Here is a 20877-nt window from a genome sequence, read left to right on the forward strand (position 1 = left end):
TCAATTAATGTGTACTAGATAACTCTCTCTCAGACAGGACTTTCTCCCTCTGTTTCAAATATACAAGGTGACTTTTCCTTTATCTCATCCACCCAAAAAGCGCCCCTTTTGGTTTTTTTTTCTTTTGCACATTGTGCAACTCCAATGGCATCTTTCACAAAATTTAAGAAATGTGAATGATACCCTCTGGAATTGTGTAACATGGTAGCACCATCCCCATTTCCTAGCAACTCCTAGAATTGTGAGTTTCAAAAAAGTAAGATGACCAAAAGTCAAAAAATAGAAACGTACTTTGGAAATGATTAAAATACTATAAAACAAGCACTATATTTACAAATCTACATTCTCTCGAAGTTACTGTCAAAAAAAAGGAAGGGCTGGCTAGATGATACAAAAGAGTTTTGACACAAAAGCATTTGTAACTTCTGTGATCCAGGGATATAAGGAAATGAATAAGGTTGGGGCTACCTTAAATTCACACTGAGGGCCACAACCAGTTCATCAGATTGTTTCTCAGGAAGGGCCATGGGTTTTTCAGCCACAGGGTAATACACAATATTTCAATATTTGCTCGTGTCAATACCACACCTTTTATCTTTTTTTTCTATTCTTCAAAGAGAGTATCAAAATATTTATTGTAACTTCATTATTGATCTCAAGACACTGAGTATTTACTTTGGTTACCCACATTAGTTGATCTTAGAATAAGTAAGTGACGTGAAAGTTGATCAGTCATGTCCCACTCTTTGTGATCCCACGGGCTGTAGCCTGTCAGGCTCCTCTGTCCATGGAATTCTCCAGGTAAGAATACTAGAGTGGGTAGCCATTCCCTTCTCCAGGGGAATCTTCCTAACCCAGGTCTCCCACATTGCAAGGTGGATTCTTTACCATCTGAGCCACCAGGGAAGTTAAAAGGAGTAATAAAGAAATCTGCAACTAGGTTGAGGACTTGTCATGACCATGAAGCTACTTCTGTGAAAATTCAACAACAAAAAAACCATTTCATGCTTATTTGGGCAAAGCCCTAAAAAACGCAATCTGAGATGATTTCAAGATGTTCTGCGTTGGACTTAAACCTCTAAGATTAACAGAAGATAATCAGGATGGAGACCCAGAACCCACTGACTGAATCTCTCCCTTTAAATCTGAATTTTCAAACTCCCACTATTAACACTGGATAATTCTCTGTTGTAGGAAATGTTTAATGGAATGTTTTAACAGCATCTGTAGTCTCTACTCACTAAAATACCAGCAGTACACCCCTAGTCTGACAATCAAAAATGTCTCCAGATATTGCCAAATGTCCCCCCTGACAGGGCAAAAACCACCCCCAGCTGAGAATCTCTGCTTTAAATAAATCTGTTCCAACTGTCTAAAATATCCACCAATATTCTCACCTCCCTCTTTTAAAAACCCTCCCACTGATCTTCCTGATAATCGAGATCATCCCAGAGTCCACCTTAATTCGTCTTTGCCTCCAGAATCCTCAGAATTCACTTAGCAGTACAACTCCCTCAATAACAGGTCAGTTCTCTTGTTTAAAACTAGAGTTGGTAATGCAGTTTGTATGAAGACTCTGGGCTCATGATCCCCAGTCAAGCATTCTTTTCCCTCAAAATACACTGCCATCCATCAGACAGCACGTTTTGTCAGTCCTTCATTGCCCAAGTGTCTTGCTTCTATCCTTCCTTTTCATTTCTACTATCTACACCTGAGAGTGGTGGTTCTGAAACTTCTGCACGCATCGAAACCACCTGGCTTGTTAAAAACCCAGGTCGCTGGGCCCCAACCCAGAGTTTCTGATCCAGCAAGAATGAGGCAGGGTCCAAAAATAAGCATTTCTAAGCAGCTCCCAGATTCGCAGATAAGGTCTACCTTGCTGGTAAAGGAACCACAGTTTGAGAACCACTGCACTTGAGTACAGGTACCTATCACCTCAGTTCAGTTCACTTCAGTCGCTCAGTCATGTCCGACTCTTTGCGACCCCATGAATCGCAGCACACCAGGCCTCCCTGTCCATCACCAACTCCCGGAGTTCACTCAAACTCATGTCCATCGAGGCAGTGATGCCATCCAGCCATCTCATCCTCTGTCATCCCCTTCTCCCCCTGCCCCCAATCCCTCCCAGCATCAGAGTCTTTTCCAATGAGTCAACTCTTCGCATGAAATGGCCAAAGTACTGGAGTTTCAGCTTTAGCATCATTCCTTCCAAAGAACACCCAGGGCTGATCTCCTTCAGAATGGACTGGTTGGATCTCCTTGCAGTCCAAGGGACTCTCAAGAGTCTTCTCCAACACCACAGTTCAAAAGCATCAATTCTTTGGCACTGAGCTTTCTTCACAGTCCAACTCTCACACCCATACATGACCACAGGAAAAACCATAGCCTTGACTAGACGGACCTTTGTTGACAAAGTAATGTCTCTGCTTTTCAATATGCTATCTAGGTTGGCCATAACTTTTCTTCCAAGGACTAAGCGTCTTTTAATTTCATGGCTGCAGTCACCATCTGCAGTGATTTTGGAGCCCCAAAAAATAAAGTTTGACACTGTTTCCACTGTTTCCCCATCTATTTGCCATGAAGTGATGGGACCAGATGCCATGATCTTCTCAAGAGGTAATCTATTTTAATCTTTCAGACAACTTCCTGACATAAAACTACAAAAATATTACTCCTAAAATACCACTCTGATCAAATTAGTGTACAATTAAAAACAAACCATAACTTTAGTGGCTCTCTACTTTTCATACCTGGCTTTCATAATTGTTTAAAATGTGTTCCCTACATTATCAACACTACCTCCCAAAACAAATCTTCTACTTCCTATTAACAACTTATCAGACCCCCCACTCCATAGTAAGACTTGTGCTATCTTTACCTTCTGCAAGGCCACCCTCTTCCCTCCTCCTCTCTACCTACCTGAAGGAGGCCTTCACCACTGTATCTGTCAAAACCACTGGTTTGGTCACTATCTGCTGCCTTTTATCTTTATGCTTTAAGTTTTTACCAAGTACTCACAGATAGAGAAAACCCCCAAGAACCTAAAATTTAAAACAGAAAACAATGATATGAGTGACATGCATAAATAAAAGGCTTGACATATATGCAAACTACACAAATATTGCTATTTTAGTAGACCAAGTGCAGTAAGTTCAGAATTGACAAAAAATGAAAGAGCACACTAACTTTTAAAAAACATGATCATATTTTGGCTGTCAAGTATTTGTAGCCATCTCATTTAGGATGTTAAGTAGTTATATTAACTACTTAAAAGAAATTGCAAAAGTAGCCTCAAAAAAAGATAAACTACTCAGTTTACAACTTCCTACCACAGAAGTACCTATTTGTTTTCTGTATGAAATACACTGCATGAGATGATAAGGAATGAAAGGAGAAACAGGGTTCAAGGTCAAGCTCCACCCCTTATCAACTTTGTGATCCTGGTCAAGTCAAGGCAGCTCCCTAGGCCTCTATTTCCATAATAAAAACATTAAGGTTTAAAAATTATACCATCTACCTTACAGGGTTGTTTTGAGGATTAAACAGGGTAATGTGTTTGAAAGAACCTGGCCTAGTCCCTAACACATGATAAATGTTTACTGAATTTTAACCTCTGCACAATGCAAAAACACAGTATTATCCCAAAAGTGAGACCAAGGGAGCAAATTAATAAAACTTGATTAAGGACGTCCATTCCCCAAGAGGAAAAATAAAGAGAGACATAAAATAAGAGTGTTATGTCCCTCTGCATGGTATATACCAAATGTACCCATTCCCCAACTTAATAGTCAAAACCAAGACTTGAGATTAACACAACCACCATCACTTTCAACTTCACAACCGTAAGCCTGTCTTAAAAGTCAGCAAAAACCTTAACACAGAAGGTTTAACAGGATTTGAGGAAGAACTTAAAATTCAGACAGCTTTTACAGTTAACTAATATTTTCTTATTTTAGTGGCCTAAATACTATAAATGTGTTCATGTGGTATGTGTGCTGAACGTTTTTCATTTGTTAGAGCTTAGGCATTCTGGTTCTTATGTATACACTACAGAACCCAAACCCCAACAGTGTGTTCATCCCTGTACACCAAACTCTCCTCCATTCTTGATCTATTCCTAGTAGTCAAGAAAACTCATAGAAAAGAAAAGTATTTATAAGGGGTTTCCACAATATCAACAAATACTTATTGAGCATTTTCTATATATTGCAGATTGAGAGTACTTTCTTTTCTCTTTTTAAGGCTACTTTATTAAGCACTTTCTATGTGTCAGGCACTATTCAAAGCATCTAGTAGATACCACAAACAAAAACGAAGTCCCAAATCTCAAGGAGCTTATACTCTAATGGAGATATATGCACAAACAAACTTAAGTATGATAGTGATGAGTGCTCAGCAAAATAAGTAACGGCTTAAATACATCCCTCATTCTGTATTTGGGTCCCCAAAATACAGGTCACTGTGGAAGACTGATGCTTAAGTATAAAAAATTAGCTCCCTCATCATCTGCATGTTGAATACCAAAAATAGGCAATAAGATTTTCCTATATTACTAGGAAAGAGACTGCGAAAATGTACTCTTTCACCAATACAGACTGACAGTTAAGTCTAATGGAATAATTATAAATAAGCAAAGTCATCAATTTAGACCATGCTATAATTTTTTTAATTGTTAAGCTATGGAAAAAAATGGCTTAAAATTAGGTTTTTGTGTTGCCTGGTCTATTCCTGGCCAGAAAAACCTTACAGAGGGTACATTCAAAGTGGGACTGTTTGTAAAAGGGTGAATCTGTTCATTCATTGCTCCTGAATCGGGGGATACGATTTTAAGGATAACCCAAAGAAAGGTGAGAACATCATAAGGAATTGGGGCCCTCAGTTTCCTACAACAGATAAATGATTCAGCTACTTTAGAGAGAATCATATATAAGGCACATTAACAGGATTGAGCATCCAATAGTGTAATAACATCCTTTAGAAAATCTCTTAATTTCATCATCAAGATTGACAAGCAAGCTGAACTCTCAAGTAAATCAGCATCTCTCCCTTCAGATAACAGTACTAGCTTAAGTCAAGAGAAAAAAGTATTCAGAAACATGAAAGAGAAAAAAGTATAACTTCTTTTACCCTGAAGCATACTGTCTGAAGTATACTGTCTTCGCTTTCTTTTTACGCTAATTTAGTCATTCGTTTCTACAATTGCCTTTGGCAGGGGCTAGTGAATTTTTTCCATACCAAATGTAACTACACTTTACTCATTTATTTTAAGGCACATTATTTTGCCCTTGACTTTCTATGCAATAGCAAAAACTACTCAGAATTGGTGTGACTTCAAAAACCTAAAAGATCATCAACTACAACTGCTAAGGATTTAACTAATATTTTAGACTAAGAAACTCTAAAATACTATGTAGAACATTCCCTGTAAATGAACACTTAAATATACATAGCTGTGACAAGCATTCAAAACTGCTCCAACACTTTGGCTCCTGAAACCAAATTAAGGAAGAAAAGTTCCATAATTAGTACCTGACAATGTTTCTCAGTAAGGTCCTACATCCAAATTACTAGAAACACAGAAATAAATCATCTTTACCTCAGGACAACCAAATAACCACCCATCACCAAAACTGAAAGTTCTATTCCTCTCACTGTCATACCTCCTTAAGGATGCCAACTTGCCATGGAGAGTATGTGGCTTTCTTCTAGAAATCTATACACAAAACTACTAATATTTTCATCAAAAACAAAATATTTTCATTAAAAACATACATACCATCTTCAAAAGTGTAATTCTCCTCCACAAACACTAGTTTGACAAAAGAAAAGCCCATTTTTAAAAACCATTTCTGATTTTTTAAAAGATGACTTGTCACAAAGATGATATAAACATCATAATTTATCTCACCAAATCCAAGTCAGTTAAAAGCATTAAAGAGGATCTATTCAATCATGAATAATACACATTCTTATTAGTAAGGATACAACTTTTTTTTTTAAGATACGTGAAAGGTTCTCAATATAAAGAAGTCTTGTTCCAACATGAGTCTGGACTCAGACTGTTGATACTGGTACAACATTTTCTTCCCAAGAAGCTATTTTGAAGATATGTCACAGAGGGACTACCATTTAGATTCTGTCCTCTAAAACAATATGGAAGTAAAAGCCGGTTAACACTATAATCAATATACTAGGTGATTCAATTCAATTTGACAAACATATAGCATGAAACCAAACTTTAATCATAAAGCCAAGTTAGTATACCTGTCATTTATTCTCTTTCAAACTTTATGTTCCATGGCCAGTAACTGCAAAGCAAAACTAAATTCTATACTCTGACCTACTTTAAAGAGACACAGTGTTATAACTACTGTAAAACTTAGCCTTTATGTCTTCATGTTAGTCTTAAAATTCCTCAAATAACTAACTTAATACAGAATGCTATAATGTAAGTGTTTGACACAGAGCCATTAAGAGCTCGGTAGGCACACTGCCATTCAAATAAGCCACCAATATCATATCAAAAGTTATGTTATGGAAGGGATTTACACTTCAGATATAATTTTGTCATGTAATTTTAAAAAGGAAAACAAACAGTAATTCTAAACTCCAAGATTATTACCCAAAATTTAAGATTCTCCCAAAATTTGTGCTTTATCCTCTTACACACCACTTTTACAAAATCACAAACCAGAAGGAAAAATATGCTAAAGAAAGGTTAATGTGTGCAACAGGTAGCAATCATTTTACAATTAAAAAAAAAAAAAACTTACCAGGGCAAAAATCACACTTACCACTACCTTTCTACCTTGTTAAAAAATGTGAAAACTTGTTTTGAAAGACTAAATCCCAAGATCTCTTATTTACAAAACAGCTCAGCAATCCTACCAGCTGACATGATAAAAACTAATTTCAAATAGCAGTTAACTAACTGGGAAAGAGTTTTGCAGCATCTTCTTTCTTTTCCCAAAGAAAAATCGAACTCAAGAAATGTCAAAACAAAAAATAAATCCTATATGTACAAAATTCCATTAATGATATACTTTATTTATAGAAGTTGGAGATAAAGAATTATAATCTCAACACAGATTGGGAGACAAGAAGTAAACCTCTGAAATAAGGTTTACCAGAACATTATTGCCTACTGGACATAGTAATATTTGCCAACATACACCACACCTTTTCAACAGTCACATTAAGGGGGTGTGGGGCGGGGGGAAAAACAGCCTATTCTCAGAGTCTGGAGATCAACAGAAAAAGCTTTAGAGAATCATTCTTTTTTCCTCCAAATTCAGTCTAATATGCAGAGCCAAGTAAAACCAGCATAAATTCCTTCAGTTAATCTTCTAAGTCTTTCAGTTCACCAAATTTACATAATACAGACAGTTCTGTGGCTTTCCTCATTCCCCACTCTACAAACATAAATTCACAATTCTGAAATGAATATATGCTGAGTATTAATAAAACTCTCTTTGATGAAGAAAAACAAAAATCAAATTCTTTTAACTCCAGCAGGGAAACCCTGAGAGGAAAACAGGGCCTAAAGGACAAAGTATCCAATGCAGACACAAGTCAATTCCCTCCAAATCATTACTAAGTAGAAATTTATTTCCGTAAGAGAGATCACATACATCCCTCCCAAAATACAAAATACAGAACTTTATCGGCATCCAGTATTCTACCTTCTCTCAATCAATACCCTTCAACACTATCAATGTTCGTGTTAAAAAAAAAAAAAAAAACCTTAGTTCTACTCCCCAGCTCAAAGCCACAGATCTTGGTACACCATAATCTAAGAAGAAAATTATACAGAACTATTCTTCCTCAAATAGCTTTGCTCCTAAAATTTACATTCTAATCTAAATGAATTAGATTACAATTTCAGTATTTTGAAATTAGGAATCCTTGTCATGCTGTAATTCACAAAATCATCTGATTTACAATCGTTTTGGCAGAAGGCTACCTATACATTCATTTCCAAATAGGATGACTATTATGGCTGTAACTACTTGGCCTAAAACCCACATGAGATATTATCTTCCCTCCTCCTCTGGGGCAGAGAAAAGCCACCTGAAAAGTTTTAATCACAGTATGTTCACAAATGGAAACAAAATAGTTATTCTGCTTCAAAACTGAAGAAAAAAAAAAAGGCAAGTAAATACTAACCAATCTCTGGCTGTAACGAATCCTTTCTTCTTCGGGTTCCATCTCTCACTCTTCTGTTGAAATTACAGAAAGAAACCACTCCAGGGCTGCCTTCCTCTTCCTCCTTAGGAACCAGATTGCAACACTAAAGAATAATGATAGGAGCAGAGATGAGAACTCATCCTCGAACTCAAGCTTTTTTTCCTTGGAATGAAGTATTTAGGATATGTGTAAGTTAAAAGTTTTCCTAAGAAACCGGGTTCCTCTTCATCAGTTTGGGAACTCTCAGCTTTGGGGCAAGTTGTGCCAAACCAAGATCAACAATCACATTACAACTGTCTGAGGCCTATAGGCAAAAGATGGTTTCAGTTCCTTACAGTCGGGCTACACCACTTGTTTCTCCCCACAGGATTACCATAGGCAAGGCTCCCCTTCACGGCAACATTAGCAAAAAAAAAAAAAAAAAAAAAGCCGCAGCGGGGGGGCGGGTAGGACTTTTCTCTCCTAGCGCCGACCAGGTAAAGCAGCCACTGAACGAATCCAGATCCTAACCAAAATAGTTCTTTCAGCCGTAATTAGAAACTAGAGAAAAGGACAGACTAATACATAAAGAGAACAAGAAATGAAGACTCCAAAACCATTTCCTATACACCTCTAGTAAAATCCGTATACAATCGTCGCCGTCCTTCCTAAACTCCCCGGATCTTTTCATTTCCAAACCAACCCTCCACCCCAACACAAGACGCGTACAACTCTGAAACAAATTCAAGAGAGTTGCAAATCAGGAACAAAAATTGATCAGATCTATCTGTTTAAAGTAATAAGATATCTTACTTAAACATATAAGTCAAATTCATCTTTTCCAAATATTAAAGACCGGTTTGCGCGACGGTCGATTCCTAATACCAAGGTTTTTCTTGTTTCTAAATAATTCTCAGGGATAATGGCTTCCACAGAGAATGCAGATTTTTTTTCGTTTTGTAACTACATTATGGCCACGTTAAGAGCATCCTTTCAAAACTGCTACGAGACCCGAGGACCCGATGACACAGTTTGCAATAGCAGTTCGTGGCAGAGCCCTCCTGGAGGAAGCCGTCGCCCCAAGTCGGGAGTCAAACCGTGTTTGCACCCCCTGGACGAGGACAGCCCGGGCTTGGGAACAGTCAGGGCCAGAGAAGAAAAAAATGGCAAATCTCGCCGGGTTCCCCCCGGGAAAGGCGTTTCAATGGTTCGTTCACCCATCAGAAAAAGAAATAGAAACTTTACATTAAGTCTTTAGATAACACAACGAACCAAAACTTCCAAAGGGGGAGGGGGGGGTAAACGATAGGAGGGGGAAATCTCACCGGGGATTTTGCTCGTGAGTTCTTGTCCAAGTGAGAAGTCAAAGATTCCAAAAACTGAGAGGAAAAATTAAATCCCAAACGTCGTCTTCGGTTTTTTTCCGTGGATCAATCCAGTATCCAGAGGGTCAGAGCGACCCGGAAAAGAGAGGAAACAGTTGCTGAATCAAACCTCCTCTTCTGGCTTTGGAAACCGGGAGTCGGAGGCGTCACGAGAGGGGAGCGCGACCCCTCGGCGCCGAGCCCGGGGCGCCCCCGCCTCCCCCGAGCGAGCGGTCAGCAGCCCGAGCGCAAGCCCCGGACCAGCCCCGGCCGCGGGGAGCGCCCTCTTCGCAGTGCCCTCGGCGAGCAGCTGCTCGGCCGCCTCCAGAGCCCGGGAGCGACGGCCGATCAGCTGAGACCGGCCGACCCGAGGCTGCCCGCGCCGCCCCGGCCCCCCGGAACGCGGGCCCCGGCCCCGGGGGGCGGAGAGGGCGGGAGCGGCGCGGCGCGCCGGGCTGGGGGCCCCGGGTCCCCTCGCGTCTCCCCCTCAGCCCGAGCTCCGCGCTGCGGGACGAGCCCCCGGCTACTCCCCAGTCGCAGAGGAAGGATTCCGGGGGATGGGCCCCCTTGGCGTTGCCCCTCCTCCCGGAGCGCCCCCTGCCCAGGATAGACAGAGCGGCGACAGGCCCAGCCGCTGAGAAGGTGCTCTGCGAGCCGCAGCCGCCGCCGCCGCCGCCGCTGCCGGGGAGGGGTGTTGTTTCCCTCACACAGGAGGAGCCGCTGGAGCAGCCGCCGCCATTTTGAACCCGTCAGACTCTCACATACACACAGCTCCTCCGCGGCGCACTGCGCAGGCGCCGCCTCCCCACCCCTCCTTCAGCTCGCCTCTTCAGCCCCCACCCCCCTTCAATCCTCTCTCGGCTCCTTACCGCTCTCCGGGGTGCACGTGAACGCGCACGCGTCACTCCCCTCTAACGCGGACACTTTGCCGGCGCGCGCACGCGCGGATGCGTCGGCCTCGAATCGCCCGCGCCCCGAGACGCCGACGCGGCTCCCCGCCCCGCCTCGCGTCAGCCTGCCCGCCCTCCCGCCGGCCCACCGCCCCCGCTCCCCGTCGGCCTTCTTCCAGGGCTCCGGCTCGGCCCGCTGCTCGCGCCTGCGCGCAGGCCACGGATCCGCCTCCGCGCGCGCCCTGCCCCCCACACGCCCTCGCTCGAACACACACTTCGCCTCTGTGACCCCGCCCCTCACCGGCCAGCTGCGCTGGGGGCCCTCCCCCACCTCGCCTGGGAGGGTGGTGACCCCCGACCCCCCACAAAGCACAACACCCCCCAAACAGTGGGGAGAAGCGCCCCGCTCCCCTTCAACCGCCCTCTGCCCCAGTCAGCCCGTCACAGTCACACAACCTGAGGGCCGGGCGGCCTGGGCGAGGGCAGCCGTTGCCCGCCTCAAAGCGGGGGTCTCCCGGGGTCAGGCCTCTGGGCCGGGTCGGCCAGACTACCCAGGGAGAGGGGGCGCAGGGAAGGGGCACCTTCCCGCCGGCTGCCCTCCCCTCGCGCGCCCGCCGCTGGGCCGAGGCCGGCCTGCCCGCCATCCCCGGGCAGGCCCTTGGCGCCCCCGCCACGGGGCCCGTCCGCCCTCGGCTCGGGGGGCTGCTTGGTGCAGCAGCCCGGCCCCGCCTCACCCACTCCTCGCCGCTCCAAAGGGGCAGGAAACGGGAGTAGCATGTCTGTCCTGGGCTCGGCTCCCCTGGGGGGAGCTCCGGGCGCTTGACAAGGGCGTCCACAGGTACCAGGCTCGGGAGTGGTCGCCGCGACGGCCCGGGGGCGTTGGCGGCCGGCGCGCCCACCGCGGGCCCGAGGCGCCCGGGGAGGTGGCCCTGGAAGCCCCCGCTCCTCGGCCACGCTCAGGTTTCCGCAGCGCCCGTGCCCCCGGCGGCCCGGGTGGGACGTGACCCCGCCCCCGGCGAGTCGGGGCGCCCCCCACGGAGGGGTGCGCGAGCCGTCCTCGGCCCCCGGGCCGACCCCGCCGCCCCGGGCCGCGGCGGGCGCGGGAGGCCCAGCCGGGAAGATGTCGTCTCTCGGTGCGCGCAGCTTCACGCGAGGGTCAGCGACGGGGCAGCGGCCGCCGAGCCGTGCCAGCCCTGCCCACGAACGGGCTCCCGCGGCTCGACAGCTGCCCGACGGGCTTGCAGGCTGGGGACGTCGTCGGAGCCCGGCCGGAGGTATCTGAGCAACGCCATGCGAGCAGCCCAACCGCGATCAGGGCATTTCCCCAGCCAATCTCGTGCTTTGGGGCCCGTTTAAATTATAAATCCCGTAAAGGACCGTGGCTTGGGCGTTACGCACCCGGGTCAGCTCTACTGGCTTCACTACACTCTTGCTGAGAGGTGTCACACAAATCTTTTTTTCTCCCTGCCTTGGTTTCCTACCGTTTAAACTCTTGATTCCTGGAATCTGGGGATGGAGAGAGGAAGGCATGCAGTGAATCATACAACTGCCATAAACAACCTCAAACTCTTTTAGGAAAACATTAGAGGAAGGCAATAATTGAAATAATGATTTAGAGTTCGGTTTGAACTCTAGGGTAAAGGCAGTATGTAAACTCAAGATATTATAATTTATTAGCACATGAGGTTTTTCTACATGCAAACTTGGGGAGCTTTACAGATATTCTTTGCTTTGTCTCAGGACATCTTTGGAAATAAGCTAAAGTGCCCGGTAGCATTATACTCATTTCAAAGATAAGACACTTGAAGTACAGAAAGGTTAAACAGCTTGCATGACTACTCTAATAGAGGGGAGTTCAGCTCTGCCTTACCAGACCTCAGCACCTCACAAACAACAAGAGGTTTGTTAATATGGTATTGCCCTCTTGCATTCCAGTCACTGGGAAATGTTCTTTATTCTAATACCAGCTTTGTTCAGATGTCTTAGATTTCCAGAGTAAATGAAGGGCTTCACCCAAAATTATCAGGCCTAAAGCCTAAGTGTTTCCTACTATAGTAAAATATATTTAAAAGGCAGCAGTCTTTAACACTGGCACTACCAGATGGGATCCCATAGGCATCTGGATCTCTGCAGGTAGAGGAAAAGGCAGCAGCTTGCTTGTTTTGTCTTTAAGGAGAGATTTTGCCATTGTCAGATTAAGTGTCAGGCCTCATTGCTATTTGCAAAATAAATGGCTTTATTTCCTTCCCATATATCCCTATAAATTCATGAAATATTTACTTGGGAACAGAGAGAGAGAAGGAGGTCTCTAGCAGAAGCTCATCTTGGTCTTGCCCTTTGTCTTAAGATCCAGGACTCCTTAAAGTGATTAACTGTCTCACCTTCAGATAACAGATGCCTCCTGCAGGTTTAACTAAGGTGCCTATGCTGGGAGGAAACCCACGGCAGCTCCAAGAACAATAATAGTAATACTTACTTTGAACAGGACTTCGAGTAAAGGTTTGTCAGATTGCAGCCAGCTCCTTTCCAGTTGAAAACCATTTGTTAACTAGTCTGCACTGGGGGACATGACTTTTAAGCAGATACCCACAATGGTTTCTCCACAGGCTGGCTTTGTTAATATTCCAAGGCAGATGTGCAGGGTGAGATAAGAGATAAGCAGATGGCTAGTGATTCCCCCTACAATCACAGTGGCTCTGGTTGGCAAGGGCATATCACGAGGCTAACTGCTTTGCCCCAAAAGAGCCATTTTCAAGGAGAACAGAGCTTAGGGATTCCCCAGGAAAGCCGCTAGAACTGTGAACAGCCAGCTATATGTATTCGGCTTCAGGGAGAGGGCAAGAGTAGTAGATGAAGAGAAAAGAAAGAAAAATTCCTTTTAGAGGCATTAAGAAGAGACTCTCTGACTGGAATAAACTGGTGTCTTGGTAAGATATTAACAAATATTTGCTTTCTTAAGCAAAGCTGGTGGTTTAGTCGCTAAGTCATGTCCAACTTGTTACCCCATGGACTGTAGCCTGCTGCGTTCCTCTGTCCATGGGATTCTCCAGGCAAGAATGTTGGAGTGATTTGCCATTTCCTTCATCCAGGGCATCTTCCCAACCCAGGGACTGAACCTGAGTCTCCTGCACTGCAAGCAGACTCTTTACCAAGTGAGCTACCAGGTTATATTAAGCAAAGCTAAGACCCAACAAATACTGAGAACCAAAATCTGTATCACCTTCAAAAAGAGAACCCTGTAATCTGATCAACTAAGTTAAGCTATTTCCAATGTCATTTCACTCCCTAAATATTAAGGAAGAAGTAGGGATAAGGAAATGACAACCCACTCCAGTATTCTTGCCTGGAGAATCCCAGGGACAGAGGAGCCTGGTGGGCTGCCGTCTACGGGGTCTCACAGAGTCGGACATGACTGAAGTGACTTAGCAGCAGCAGGGATGTCCTAAATAGTATAGATCTAAACCAAAATAGAAAAGTTGGTCTTGAAGATCTCCTAAGAGTTAGCATGCATGTGTTTTCAGTTGTGTCCGTGGACTGTAGCCCACTAAGCGCCTCTGTCCGTGGGGTTCTCCAGGCAAGAATACTGGACTGGGTTGCTATTTTCTCCTCCAGGGGATCTTCCTGACCCAGGGATCAAACTCAAGTCCTGAATTGATAGGCAGAGTCTTTACCACTGAGCCACCTGATAAGCCCACAGGAGGTAGTGTAGCCAGTGATTTAAAAGCTTTAGCATCAGAGACTGAAGTTGTACTCTTCGGACTACCAGCTACTTGGTCCTGATGAACGCCTCAAAGCCTAGGTTTTTCTTCTATACAGTGGGGAAAATACCTAACGCTCAGGATGAAATGAATAGTGTCTTAAAACCCAATGTCTGGCACATAATAGCCACAGATTATGAGCATTTACTATGTTTCTGACCTCCAGTCTTAAGGAGAGATGGCTTGAGTGTTTAAGCAGATTTACGTATCATGTAAGGAGTGACTTATTCATAGGTTTTCCTCTTTCCTTTCCTTAATCCTAGTCTCTCCTCTTCAACCCCTGACTCTGGTCTCTATTTTTCTATCATCCCTGACTCTGCCTCTCCCTGATCATCACTCAAGCATACTAAAGTCTCTTTCTTTTCATCTTTCTCTCCATTCTTCCACTAATCACCTATTGTGTTCATTCCTCTCTCCAGGCATGCTCATGTCATCCACTTTCTCATCATCAAAGTAGACCTTGCTTGCCCATTTCCCACTACTCATTTTTGGTGCGCTCTAATCATGTGTGCTCTCTGGTTTTGTAACAATCACTTCCTGAACATCTTTCTCCACCCCCTCTACTGGACTGTAAGTTCCTTGAAGGCAGGGGCCAGGCCCCATCTGTATCCCTCAAAAGACCTTCCAAAGTTAGTATCAGGTACTTACTGTGTCAACCTTCAGTTCAGTTCAGTCACTCAGTCGTGTCTGACTCTTTGCAACCCCATGGATTGCAGCACGCCAGGCCTTGTCCATCACCAACTCCTGGAGTTTACTCAGATTGATGTCCATTGAGTTGGTGATGCCATCCAACCATCTCATCCTCTGTCATCCCCTTCTCCTCTCACCTTCAATCTTTCCCAGCTTCAGGATCTTTTCCAATGAGTCAGCTCTTCGCATCAGGTGGCCAAAGTATTGGAGTTTCAGCTTCAACATCAGTCCTTCCAATGAACAGTCAGGACTGATTTCCTTTAGGATAGACTGGTTGGATCTCCTTGCAGTCCAAGGGACTCTCAAGAGTCTTCTCCAACACCACAGTTCAAAAGCATCAGTTCTTCAGTGCTCAGCTTTCTTTATAGTCCAACTCTACTTAGGAAGGATAAAAATTAGGTGTTAGGTGATTATGGATCTTAAAGGATGGAAAGTTCTCAGTCTGAAAGTAAAATCTTAATTGATCAAGAAAAGAAAGGAAGACAGAAATGCCCTGCACATTTTTGTATCGTTGAACATTGATAACGTGAGACTCTTCTAAGTTGCATGGAACACGGTTGACCCTTTCCTTGGGACTATGGGACCAAAACCCTCCCTGGCCCAGTCTCTCCTTGCTGCCGTTTTCCCCAGGCATTTGGCCTGCCTTTGCGCAGACCCACCTCTCGTGAATGGTGGGGTTGACTTCGGCTGTGGGACAGCTGCAGCAGTATCTGGGATCCACCTGCTCTTTTAGCGGTCTTAGCTTTGCCTGGGGGCCAGGCCACCCTCACTTCCACATCTGAAAGGGAGAGACTTCCTGCTCTTCCTGAGTGGGACTGAAAGAGGCTGAGCCCTATGTCTCATGACACCTATGTTTAGTAGGGGGAAGTTTGTGTCACCCTAGGGTTCTGTTTGCAACCCTATGCTTGTTGGCTGGCTCAGCTGGTGATGGCTTAGATAGCTGTGAGGTGCCCCAGCCACATCCCCAAAGGACTAGTTGCCTAAAACTTGGGCCTGTTCCTGGATCCTCCCAGAGGGTCTACTCTGCACATCTTCTTCAAGCCATTCACTGCCTTTTGTCAACTTCAGAGTCTGGTGCTCTTTCAGCTGTTTTGTGAGGGGGCTTACCAGCTGTGTGTTATTAGTCCAGTCCCTTAGCCTATGAGAAACTTCTCTCTTTTATAAAACAGAGATCATGACTCCTTGCTCCGTTTCCTCCTAGGATTGTTGTGGAGTCAAATGGACTAATCAACAATGTCCTATGGAAGCTGGAAGACAATATATTTAGAAAGGATTGCTGGTTCTCTTATTTCTTTTTATTTATTCTCCTATAAGAAAGATTTGTTTTGTTACCGAGTACCTTGTGCTTAACACTAAATTAAGTGCTTGGATGGAAAAGGAGATTTGAAAAATTAGAAAGCATGGATTTTACTCTTGAAGACTTTGCATCATGGAAGAGATGCCAGGAAGACGTGACATACTAAGATAGTGGTGGTCATGACAATGAATTGCTGGAAAATAATGTAGGCAAGAAGAACTGGATATAGAATTCCACTCGGCTGTAGGCCCCATGGGACAGGAAGTTTTGTTCCTTTTGTTTATGTTTGCTGATGCCACGCTGGGAGCCTAGAACAGTGCCAGGCGGAGTTGGCCCTCACACACTCATTGGTGTTTATTGAACCAGTGAAGATCAGTGATGCTTTGAAGGACAAAGAAGCATGAAGGCTGGAGGGCTTTGAACGCTTGCAAAGTTTGATTTTGACAGAGTAAGAAAGGCACATATGTTCTGCAGCAAAGGTTTGATATAATAGCGATTTTTCCAGGTAAACTATTCTTGCAGCTGTCACTTCAGCTAGAGTAGAGGTGATAGAAACTAAAGTCCTTACTACTGCAAACCATACCGTGAGGTAAGTTTGCAAATTTTAGGCCAAGTACATCATTCTATTGTAGCTTCTCTTGTGATCTGGTCTTTCTGCTCCACTTGTCTCTGCCGTCTGCAGTTTCTGGGTGTCGTCTGTAGAGTCCATATCAGAGCACAGCTTTTGATATGACATTATAAAGTTAATATCACCAGCCAACTTTTTTTCAAAATGCCTCTTTAATTATACTAATGTTCTTTATCTTTGGAGTGTTAATTTTAAAATGACAGTCTCCTTTTTTCCCCAAATGCTTGCTAAATATTTAAACTCTGAAATGTATTCAGTCTTCTTTTTCTTCCTGGCTAAATCTATTTTTGTACCCTCTGGGGGACTGCAAAAAAATATTGACTGCAGTTAAGGTGAGATTTCCACGTTGTGTTTTTTTTTTTGAAAATATACTTGATTTGCCACAGCTTGCAGTTCATGTTTTGATTTGGTTGTAATTACTCAATCTGCTTCTATTGTTGATCTAATTATCTTCTTATTGGTAAACTACGTATCCTTAGTTAATTTTCAATTCTTCTATAATTTTATTGGTATAAGGAATATAAGAGATGTAAGATCTATACCTTAGTCCTTTATTATTGAAACTGCTTACAAGATGTACACATCTATTGGGAATTCCTTCGTCGTCCTCTGGTTAGGACTCTGGAGTTTCCACTACAGGGATGTGGGTTCAGTCCCTTCTGGGGGAACTAAGATCCCACATACTGAGAGGTACAGCCAAAAACAAAGATTGACACATCGATGTTTTTAATGCACATTTTATACTGGTGAAGGCTTATGTTTTGTATATATGTTAATATTTTTATGATATATTTAAAATGTTTCTATTTCATTTCAGTATTTAGTGCTTATTTACTATTTGCTATATCTTGTGCGTTATAGTCGACAAATTCAGAAAAGTGGGCAAATTGAATTCTCAGTTCTGGATTGCTGGAAGATAAATGTAGACTTGGCAGAAGTTTGCTTATTCTGAATTCACATTATTCCTCTTGAAGGGACCATATTCCTCTCTATATGCATTTAAGTTGCTCCTTAATACACAGGCCTGTAATTCTGAAAGCTATTGATACTAAAACAATATACTACTAATTTCCAGTGCTTTCTCTTCATTCTCTGGTGTATTTCTGATTGTCTGCAAACGTCTGTCTCACACTTGACTGGATCTCTCTATGACCATTATCCTCATCAACCACAAAATGCATGCCAATTTTTGACTGCCGGCTGGGTCTTCAAGATTTAAAGTATAAGACTTGGACCCTGCCCTCAAAGAGCTTACTATTTAGAGAAGAAAAAAAAATGACCACTTTGAAAATGCCAATTTTCATAGACAAGCAGCAGCATAGCAGAGTTGGGAAGGGAGAAGTAAAGAGGATTCCCACGGAGCCCCAGGGGAGGTAGGAGTACCCACCCCCCACCTTCATGCTGCGTTTCTCAGTGTCACATTAACTTTCTCCGTACAGTGCCTACTAGGTCCTCCTCTATTTAAAGGGGATATTAGTGTGAATTACAGAATCTTAGAGTTGGTTGGATGGAACTCAGAGGTCATTTACCCCGACCTGCTCAGTTAAAACCTGGCAGTCTGAGTCCCAGAGATGTTAAGCAGTTTGGCTGAGGTCATGCAACTAGTTTAGTAATGAAATTGGAACCATAAACCATGTCTTCTCATAGCTGCTTTTCCTGCTGCTCCTCAAACTGATGACATTTTTCACCATCAGATCAAATGTTTAATCATTCATTCCTTCCTCCAAGAGAGCACCTGCCTGTTTGAGACAGTGTGCTTGGCACAGGGGTTGCAAGGTGAGTGCCAGTGAGACGTCATTGGGGTGGGGCAGGTGACTGTACAAATTAGCCTCCAAACTGAGACCCTTTGAAACAACAAAAGGGTCTAATAATAACTATACGCACATCAAGTGTAAACCAAGTCAAGCATTGCGATGGACACCAGGTCTATGCAGGATAGATAGGAGGTCTGTATGGGATACTGTGGAAGGCTTCCATAGTGACTCAGCGGGAAAGAATCTGCAATGCAGGTGACACAGATTTGATCCCTGGGTCAGGAAAGTCCCCTGTAGAAGGAAACGGCAGCCAACTCCAGTATTCTTGCCTGAGAAATCCCATGAACAGAGGAGCCTGATGGTCTGTGGTCCATGGGGGGGGTCACAAAAAGAGTTGGACAGGACTTAGCGGCTAAACAACAGCAAGGACAGGATACTATGAGGACACAAAGGTGGGAGGGGCCAATTCTGCTGTGGGGGAGGGGTGTCCAGGCAGGGAAGGTGTCATGGAGGAGGTGATGCTTAAAGTTACTGAGGTTTTGAGGTTCACCAAGAAGATGGTGGAGGAAGCGTGCTTCCCATACCTGGTGTGCTCTGGACACAGCAGGACAGCTGACAAGGACTCAGCCTACAGAGGTAACCCTAGCCTAGAGAACCTCTCCCACCATATTCAGCAAGTGGATGGGGATTTGTCCTTTGTAAGGGAATGGGTGTTTGGTTATCCAGGTAGAAAATACCAAGTATCTACTAGGTAGCAGGCACTGCTGTAGGCACTGCGAACGCTGTGAACAAGACAGATGCTTTGGGAGGCAACATGGTGTAAGGGTCCAGCTGGGACCCTCTCAGTGAGCACGGCAGCCTTCTTGAGCCATAGAGCTCCAGTTTCAGATTCCTCATTTGTAAAAAGGATTAAGAATTCCTCCTCATGGCCTTTGTTATAGGATCTGACTTCGAGTTTAACATTCACAGGGTTAGAACAGCACCTGGAACATAGTAGATGCTTATAGACAAGTTTGTGAAATAAACTGAGCTTGCAGTCAGTTGGGAGCCCCATAGCAAATTTATTACATAAAGTCTATAAAGAAAATAGGAAAGCTTCTGTGAGAAGGTGACATTGGAGTTGAGACTGTATGACAAAAAAGGAACATTCCAGGGAGAGACAACAACTTGACCAGAGCCCTCAGTGGGAATGGGCATCGGTATGTTCAAAAAGCAGGCCAGAGTGGCTGAGGTGGCAAGGCCGGTCAGACAAAGCTGAGAGTGTCCTCCCAAGGCGGGGGCAACCCACGATGGTCATGGAAGCAGGAGAATGACAAGGTGAAATTTAGGTTTCAGAAAGAACTCTGAAGTGGGAAATCCAGGTGGGTCAAGAGATGGGATCAAGGCTGAGAGGCTCTGTAAAGACTGTGGTGGAGAGCAGTCTGCACCCAATTTGGAGATCCAAGAATCAGCAGCACCAGGTTAATCCCATGAAAGGAACAAGATGGCCCATGGAAAGTGTAGAAGGAATCTGGAACTCCAGGGACAGCTCCGTCTGGGAGGAACGTGCCTGGCCCATTGCCGGCGCTCAGTTACTGCTCGAAGAATGAATGGGTGTAGGACGCAGCACCCAGGGGAAGAGGAGCCCGTGGAAACAGCTGAGAAGGAAAGACCAGAGAGGTAGGACAGAGGATGAAAGCAGCGTGGAGGAGAGCTTCAGCCGGAGGGAGGAGTTGAGAGGTGAAGTGAGACAGGAGGACCAGCCCTGGATGAGGAGCCGCTGTGATGTCCCTGGCAACCTTTGGCAGCAGCAGCAGCGCAGCTGGGAGCGGCGGAGTCACAACGCAACCAGCCAAGAATGACTGGGAAGGTAAAAAAGAGGGGGCGCCTACACCCTTCTTTCAAGAAACAGGCTGTTACCAATACAATATTGTAAAATAAAATAAAATTTAAAAAAATAAAAATCATGTCAGAATCCGCAAAAAAAAAATAAAATAAAAAAAGAAACAGGCTGTGAAGAGAAGAGCAGAAGGAAAGAAACATGCTTGTGTGTAGCCTACAAGAAGATGCCAGGAGAGAGAAAGGGCTTGAAAATGGAACCTGGAAATAGGGATAAGGGAGTGGGGGACAGTCAGGGTGGCCGACTGGCCCCGAGATGAGTGCCAGCTGAGAGAAGACACGCCTTCCTCTGACCCCGGAGAGAGGTCGTCAGGGAGATCATTGGCAGGTATGGCAGCAAGAGGCAGGATGAGTTTACACTTGAAAACCAGGGTGAAGGAGACAGTTCCTGTCGGCTTTGAATTTCAACCCCTTCCTGCCTAACAGAAGCCACGCCTTAGTGCTCTTTGCTT

General features: G+C 44.4%; 1 protein-coding gene across 3 annotated transcripts in view; it reads right to left on the minus strand.

Annotated features, from left to right (window-relative positions):
• KDM2A (lysine demethylase 2A) overlaps nt 1-10264 on the minus strand; it is a 91079-nt gene extending 80815 nt beyond the window's left edge. For 2 of the 3 annotated variants that reach the window (XM_070359791.1, XM_070359789.1), the window contains exons 1-2: nt 9492-10264; nt 8167-8290 (exon numbers count right to left, since the gene is read on the minus strand). In XM_070359791.1, the coding sequence (XP_070215892.1) occupies nt 8167-8208 (42 nt within the window). In that variant the 5' untranslated portion in view covers nt 8209-8290; nt 9492-10264. Of the gene's footprint in view, nt 1-2919; nt 3042-8166; nt 8291-9491 lie in introns of those variants that run through there. The other variant, XM_070359790.1, reaches the window with a different exon arrangement.
• Between the last annotated feature and the right edge of the window lie 10613 nt (nt 10265-20877).

Source organism: Bos mutus, chromosome 22 (genome assembly GCF_027580195.1).
Source record: "Bos mutus isolate GX-2022 chromosome 22, NWIPB_WYAK_1.1, whole genome shotgun sequence".
NCBI classification, from domain to species: Eukaryota; Metazoa; Chordata; class Mammalia; order Artiodactyla; family Bovidae; genus Bos; species Bos mutus.